This window comes from Lipophrys pholis (genome assembly GCF_963383615.2).
Source record: "Lipophrys pholis genome assembly, chromosome: 20".
In the NCBI taxonomy this organism is placed as follows: domain Eukaryota; kingdom Metazoa; phylum Chordata; class Actinopteri; order Blenniiformes; family Blenniidae; genus Lipophrys; species Lipophrys pholis.
In genome coordinates, this window is record NC_137648.1 from 5,515,566 (window position 1) to 5,523,487 (window position 7,922).

At 41.9% G+C, this 7,922-nt stretch overlaps 1 protein-coding gene across 1 annotated transcript; it reads right to left on the minus strand.

Moving 5' to 3' along the window:
• Positions 1 to 345: 345 nt before the first annotated feature.
• On the minus strand, positions 346 to 5,915 carry prdm14 (PR domain containing 14; the record flags this gene model as incomplete). Its single annotated transcript, XM_080488950.1, has 8 exons — positions 346 to 482; positions 1,088 to 1,307; positions 2,626 to 2,727; positions 3,212 to 3,414; positions 3,521 to 3,788; positions 4,699 to 4,859; positions 4,936 to 4,989; positions 5,273 to 5,915. The coding sequence occupies 8 exons, from the start codon at positions 5,913 to 5,915 to the stop codon at positions 346 to 348; spliced, it is 1,788 nt and encodes a 595-aa protein (XP_080345076.1).
• Positions 5,916 to 7,922: the final 2,007 nt, after the last annotated feature.

Below are 7,922 nucleotides of genomic sequence, written 5' to 3' on the forward strand. Positions count from 1 at the left end.
TGATGGGAACAACGACACACATGTAAAAAGCAAATGAAATTTAAATTTTTTTCCCCCAATATTTTAATTCAAGATCCAGATATTTAAAGAGTTTTTGAAAATAAACAAACATTTTTGTTTAATTACGTATCGTTTTAGAGTATAAATCATAAGAATGAAAAATACAGTTCTGAATGTTAAAATAAAAGACAGAACATTTAACGTTTTGAACAATATACCAACTTTTTGAGATGCAGTTCCTCCTATAGGAGGGATTATTTACCCCTCAGAGCTCACTGTGATTTCTGCAAAGTCAATCAACCCGAAATACACCACGGGAGTGTTTCAGTTTTAGTGCAGTGAAGCTCAGTTCCAGGGTCGATATTCTGGATTTAAAACCGTGAAGCCAGAGTAGGGAAAGTTTTGTCCCTTCTTCTGTGTGTCCGAGTCCTCCTGCAGGCCCGGAGAGGGAGAAATAACAGTGGTGTCCAAACTCTGTCTTTCTGGAACAATCACAACAAATATGCACCTTTACAATCAGGACAAGGTAACTTTTTGCAAAGAAATTACAATTAAAAAAACTGATCAAAAACATCTGAGCAAATGAATTATAACGGACAGCAAACATTTTCCCTTTTTTTTTTTGAGAAATATTCAAGAAAAACTCATTTTAAACTACAATATAGTTATATATTGCACATAATCATTTTTTTTTAAGCCACTGACTTAAACAAGACTATTGCATTCACGTTGGTATTGTTCAATTCAATTGTCACACTTCTATATTGCAGTATAATTATGACTTCCTAAAATATTAATTTGCATTGGCTTTAAATCTATTACACGTTTTTGTTATACTTACATATGCAAATTCACCATGTTTGACAATTTAATTACTGTAATTTTGAATTTGAATTTTAAGAAAAAATTAAACTAGCGAATTGGGATCTTATAATATGATAAACTAAAAAAAAAAAGACATAAATAATGAACTTTTGCTACTTTTATGATCAATAAATATAATTTACATTATCCTAAAATGTGTCAACCACGATTCAATTTCTATAGCCACATATTTTCAGTGTACTGGGCTGATAATCCGTCTTACTTGTGTGCGTCTTGCTGTGGAATATGAGCTCCTGCTCGTCCTGGAACGACGCCCCGCACAGCCCGCACGCATGCTGCTTGTCCCGCGCGTGAGTCCGCCTGACGTGGCTGTCGTGCGCCGCGTGGGAGGCGAAGGCCTTCCCGCAGTGCTTACACTTGAAGGGCCGCTCGCCCGAGTGCTGCCGGATGTGAGTGCGCAGGATGCTGGAGGCAGTGAAGGCCTGGAGGAGGAAGAGGAAGAGGAAGAGGAAGAGGATTGACACCTGCATGTCAGTTTTTTTGATGGATTTTTTTTTGTATTTATCTCAGTAATTTAGTTTTCTCACCCCATTTCCGTCAAAATTATATATATAATAAATTGGTTCAGCTGAAATCGTCTATTTTTTTGGTGAAATTATCATTTTCATGAGATCATTCATAGAGAAAATGAAGCTGCTTTCTTGGGAGGAGAAAGAATCCTCACCGTCTGCCATAGCTTTTCAGAATTCTTATCAGTAAAAGATCATTTTCCATTGAAAAGGGCTTCTATTTAACATGTTTCTGTTAACGCTGTTTATCAACGTGGCAGCTATGTTGATTTAAAATAAATTGAGAATGTGTATGGAATCAGTTTGATAATTCATTCTAAGAAAATGAATGGCCATTTTCTTTCAGTTATTTAACTATGAGAGAGTTGAGAGTTTATATCTATGAATTTAAAAACGTATTAAAAGGAAAATATTTCATTACTGAGTGATTAATTAAATATTTAAAAGAAACGTGCACGTTCATAATAATCAATTGTGTTGTTGATTTAACATACATTTGATTTAATGTGCTCCGAATAAATAAGGCCTAAATGACTTAAAAATGGAGTTAGAATTTTAAATGACCTTTTTAGTTTTGAACAATATCATCATTTTCAGCATAATTTTGGTAAGACATCACACATCTGTCAAACATGCACTTCCTGCAATGCCTGGGCCTCCAAATCCTCCATTCTATCGCTTGAATAGTCCAAAGCAGGATCATTTAAAAAAAAAAAAAGTCGTTTGGTGCGTAAAAAGGAAAGAGAACATTCCGAGGAAAGGAACAAACCCACTCCTGCTCAGTCCCGGGCCATAAATTAAAGGGATGATCTCGCAGGACAAAAGCCTGGATGTGCATCTGGCGATCATTTACATGGAAGTGTGTTCGAGGCGCGTGCCCCCCGCGAGACACAATAATGAGGGGCTCGTGCCAAATGCGCCATGAAATGAGGAGGTCTGAGAGAGAGATGGAGCTGAAATACCTCCGGATGGGATCCAAGCGGTGAAGCTTATATCCAAAAAGGAATTGGTCTAATCAGATAACCCAAACACACCAGGATGTACCAAATACTCCCAACTAATAATGAGCAAATAGAGAAAAAAAAATCCGAAATACCCATAAAGTGAGCTATGGCGCATGAGAGGAAGGCGTTAAAAAGTGCATGCTACATTTCTTTTTCTTATATAAATCTTCAAGAGATTTGAGTCCACAAAATCCACTAAAACTCTTAATCAATTGAAAGTGTCTCACCTTGTTACAGTAGACACACTTGTACGGCCTCTCTCCAGAGTGCACGCGCATGTGTTTGTTGAGACTGGATGACTGCGAGAAGCTCTTTCCACACACTGAACACTGGAGAGAAAAATAAAACACAGCAAAGCATGCTAATTCCATTCCATTCACGCAGCTGGGAACTCGGACAGATTCCAGGTTAAACCTTATACAGAATTTAAATTTTACATTCCATCTACGTAAAATTAACAAAATGCAGAAGGTCGACAGGTTGTGACGAGTGCGTGCTCATTCCTATTGGTGAAATGCGCAGCACAGATGTATTGTTCCTTACACTCGGAAGTCGAAACTTTTCTGTTTCTCAGTTGCACGTGAACGCAAGATTCCCTTGTTTTTGTTCTTGACATAGTTTTGTAGTTTTAAAAGCAAAATTGGTGAATTTGTTCAAGAGTTAAACCAGTTCAAAGATGAATTTGTTCATTAAAACGCATGACAACGTGGATTAAATGAATGGTTGCTCCTCTTGCGGGTAACAAAGTCCGATATTAGTTGACTAATTGGTGTCGACTTTGTGGAAGGTGTCTGTGTGCGCGCGCGTGCGCACCTTGTGGGGTCGGTGCTTCTCGTGCACGTGCAGGATGTGGATGCGTAACCGGTCCCTCTTCTCGAAGGATCGGTTGCAGAGGTGACAGGGGAATTTCCGGTCCCCCTGATCCACGCAGCGCGTGTACTTCAGGTGCTTGTCTCTGTAGTACTTGTACGCAAACACCTTCCCGCAGCGGTCACACTTGAAGCCTTCGCCCGCATCTGAGGGGGGAGAGACAGAGGGTGAGGAGGCCAGGAGCTCCAGGACGCACGAGGAGGAGGAGGAGGAGGAGGAGGAGGAGGTGGAGGAGGCGGCGACGGTCCGGACCTTCAGTGTTAGTCGCTTCTCTGCTGTCCTCTCGGGAGTCTTTCAGGGTGAGGGGGATTCCCAGGAACTGCAGGTAGCAGTCTCCGTACCACACCAGCAGCTCCTGGCCCGGGCCGACCTCCTTGCAGGCCTCGTAGAAGATCTGACCCTGGACCTGCACCGCCGTCAGGTTCTGCTCCTCCGGGAAGCGCGCGCACTTCACCACCGACATCCAGTTCCCGGAAGCTCTGCCGTCCACGAAGTGGCTCAGGCGACCGTTTTCGAACACCTGCAGGAGCAGAAGGGAAGAGGAAGAGGAGATCCTTCATCAGGACGGGCTTCTGGGTACTGGGTGGAAGTAACGAAGCTCTGATTACTGCGCATTTTGGGGTACTTCTAGTAATTCCTGCAAATATGTAATTTCATTGCTACAAATCACACGACTTTTGAACTATTAAGTCGCTATAATAATCTAACAATTAAAATAATCAAATGTTTTGATAAGTTTCTTGTTTTGGTTTATTTCTATATTTCTGACTGTTTTGATTTGAGTTGAATTCAATGTCCAAAATGTGCTTTATATAATAAAGATTGCGACGAATCAATTGCAGTTTCAATTTAAAATGTTTCTACTGAAAGAAATCGGTGCAAGTATTAGATTACAAAATACTCAGAAATCTATTTTGCTGCGTTTATATCATAAGTAAAATTGTTTTTTCAGGACTAAATCTTCATGTTTATATTTTGTTTATGTCGTGTTTATTTACTTAATTGTCTGTGTAATAAATTATTCGTTTATTCGATTTGAATATTTAACAGAAAAATGTAATTGACAACTAACTCTAATCTTCAGTACTTTTATATAGTATGGTATTATTTAATAACACTGCTTTTGTTCGTAATCCCAATCAATATATTTTTTATTCTTTTACGAGAGAAAACTTCTGCCTTTTAACTAAATTTCAATACCATGTAGTACATTTTAAACAACATCCTTCAGTAAATGTCTTAGAATTATTGTTGACATTTTATATATGTAAATGTAGTAAAGTATGCATTGACTGGTTTTAAATGAACTAAACTAATAGTATTTGAGAGTACTGTTTTTAGGAGTAGCATTACACACATTTAAATCAGCCATTCAAATTGTTCAGCCTCTGTAATTTAAAGTGATGGCAGGAGCAGTTTCCAGTGTTTACCTCCCACATCAGGGTGTTGTCGTCGTAGGTTTTGATCTCGCTGGTGTTGACCAGTTTGCCCTGGAACGGTCCGAAGCGCGCGCCTTTGGGGATGCTGTGTTTGTCCGTGAAGACTCCGCACTGAGCCGCTTTCCCCCAGGCGGCTTGGATGATGGTCAACCCTGCAGGACACACTCGGGTCAACACTGCGTGTATTTTTTAAATTTATATTTATAGGGAAGTTTCTGGCTTAAATACCTTCTGGAAGTTCAAGCGTTTCCTTATCCAGTGGGAAAACGTGGGAATCAGACCCTGGAAAGCAAAACAAAGTATGAAATGATGGGATGCGCAACGGTTTTAATTCGCTCCTATGACAGTTTATTTTTGGGCAATATTTTGTTACATCTAATAGTTTCACGTTTGCACTGATTGCTTTGTATTTCCTCTTAAGGGGTTGCTAAATTGTTGAAATTTGCAAAATGGAAAATAAAGGACACTTCTTCGGATATTGATGTCATTATTTTCAGTTTAAATTTTTCTTTTTAGATTTCCGGAGCTTTATGAATGGCTGCCAAATTAATCTTAAGAGTCCCACCTGGGTTTTCGGGCAAGATGAGTCCAGACAGCGCGTGGCCCACGCTGCGCTCGTGGCCGCTGGAGTATCCGTACAGCACCGTGAACAGATCGTCCTCGCTGAAGTTGTAAGTCGCGCACTTCTTCTCCAGGGACTGTTCCGCTCCTCGGAGCCGAAACAAAGTGTCCTTGGGCGGCGTGTTGGTGGAGGAAGCGGCGGACGGAGGCCTGTCGCTGGACGGACTGCTGAAGTCGGAGGACAGCGGAGCGGCTGCGTGCTCGGTGACCACCGCGGCCAGATCCTCCGGCTTGGCGCACAGAGGGTGTCCCGCCAAGACGTGGCTCACGTACGGGATGCTGCCAGATGCGCTCAACACGTGTTCGTGGAGCACCGAGGCGCCGTGGCCGCCCTGTCCGAAGAAAGGAGGCGCGCCTCCGTGCAGGGGCAGCGTCAGGGACGCCTGGTGCGTCTCCGACACCAGGCGGCCCAGGGACTTGAGCGGGTGCAGGAGGCCGTGCGTCCGCGGGAAGAAGTCCATGTAGGGGTGCGGGCCGGGAAAAGGGGCCGGGTAGAAGCACCGGGAGGGGCTGCCCTTTAGGAGGCTGGATGCGGGGAAGCTCTTCTCCTTCAGCATCACAGGGATGCTGGTGAGGGACAGAGACATGACGGGACGGCCGTGGAGCGAAGGGTCCGACTGGAGATGGAGATGGATCCTTCAGAGGGTGAGGGTGAGGGGGGGTGGGGGTATTAAAGTTTAATGCAAGACATCTAAAAAAAGAAGCATGACATCAAAAAAGAGAGCACACCTGAAGTGATTACCCCTCACGTGTCATAGATTATTAAACAGATCAGAGAATATATTAGATTTTAACCAAATTACACTCATCACTTCACCTCCATGTGTACAGGAAAAAAAAGGTTTAAACAGCACTCAGACTTTACGGCATTTACAGTCAAATACTCTCATTTAGTAAACGCAGACGCGCGCAATCTGACGTTCAGCGCAGCAAATTGACCTTTGATTCAAGCTACAAAATGTGCAAATGGGCTGCAAATTCAACTCTGACTATCAAGGAGAGCTTAAACACATTACAAAATACCACCAATTTGCAAAGCTTTCTTTAAATTTTAAACTTTATCCAGCGGTATTGCAAACCAAACTGTTTGGATGAAGCTGGAAAACCAACCGCAGTGAAATGGGAAAGACAATTTCGCAATATTTCCAGCTGAGAGGTCACACACTCACATAAATCAAAAGTTCATCAGTGGCTGGAACATTATCCCTGCATGTGTGTGTGTGTGTGTGTGTGTGTGTGTGTGTTTTAGAAAGCGTTTACCAATCAGCCAGTAAATAGAGAGACAAATCAGGGTCATGACACTAATTAAAGAACCGTCGGGCAGAGCAGAGGTCAACATTAATGATGCATGTGATGGACTTGTAGAAAAACACATGGAACAAGTTTAAATATCACACTGCAAATGAGAGCGTTGACATTTATTTTTAGAACAAGTTTCACCATTTTCTCTGCACACTGGAGCTTCGTGTGTGGCAACTGGACGCAGCATTTTCTTTATAAAAAAGAAGACAGAAAAAGCTTACCTCTTTAATAAAAAATAAAGCAGGTTCACATTGACTTTGGTCCTTTCGTGCACGTCATGCCCACAGATGGAAGGACGTCCTGCAGCCAAATCTCCAAAAAATGTACAAGAAATTTTGAAGCGCGAGTCCGGAGCTGCAGCAGCTTGAGCCTGTGGTCATCTGTCTATCTGATGCACCTTTGCTGCGCACAGGCAGGTCTTCTGCTGAAGATGTCCCATCCTCCTCCTCCTCCTCCTCCTATTGGCCAGAGATCAGCTTGAACTCATGCATCTCAAAGCCCCCCCCTCTCACCCCAGGAGGAAAAGACAAACCCATTTCTCAGGGACGATCCAACCCCGTCAACTTGGACACAATCAGCCTGTTTATACAGAGGAAGGACGTTCCTGCTGTATTATTCCGTCTTTCTTACAGCTTGTGGGGGTAGAGACGTGTATTTATTCTTGCACTTAAGAGGAAAGTTTCACTAATCTAAATAGTTTGTGTCCTCTCAACGGGCCACAGATCATTTCAGGCATATTTGTAATAAAGCCAAAGTCAAAAATGACACTAAAGCAGGGCCAATACATGGAAAACAAGCTTAATTGGTCAAATATTTGTGGTAATTTAACAGCCAATCACAAAAAATATGCAAAAATGGGCAGACACTAAGATTGTGCTTGTTATAAAAGGCCTAAACATTTAATTCATGTCCCGTCAATCCATTTAAAACTTTGACATTTTAGTAAAAAAAAAAATAAAGTTCTTATTGGTGTATTTCCATCTCTTAAAACCTCTGCTTCCTTTTCAGCAGCTCGAAATAACAGGCTCTGGATTAAATAATGCAATAACAGAATTCTTTATTTACAAGGCAAATAGCATCAGCGAAGCCATATTAGTTCACAACTTGCATAACTGTGAGTTTAACTTCTCTTGTATATCTAATTTTGCATAAAACGCTCACACACACGCACACACACTCACACACACTCTCACACACTAGGGGTACAAAGATGGATGCGGGTATACAGTGTGACTCCTGTGAACAATGCAAACAAAAAAAAAAAAACATCTCAGAGGGGGAAGGAGAAAAAT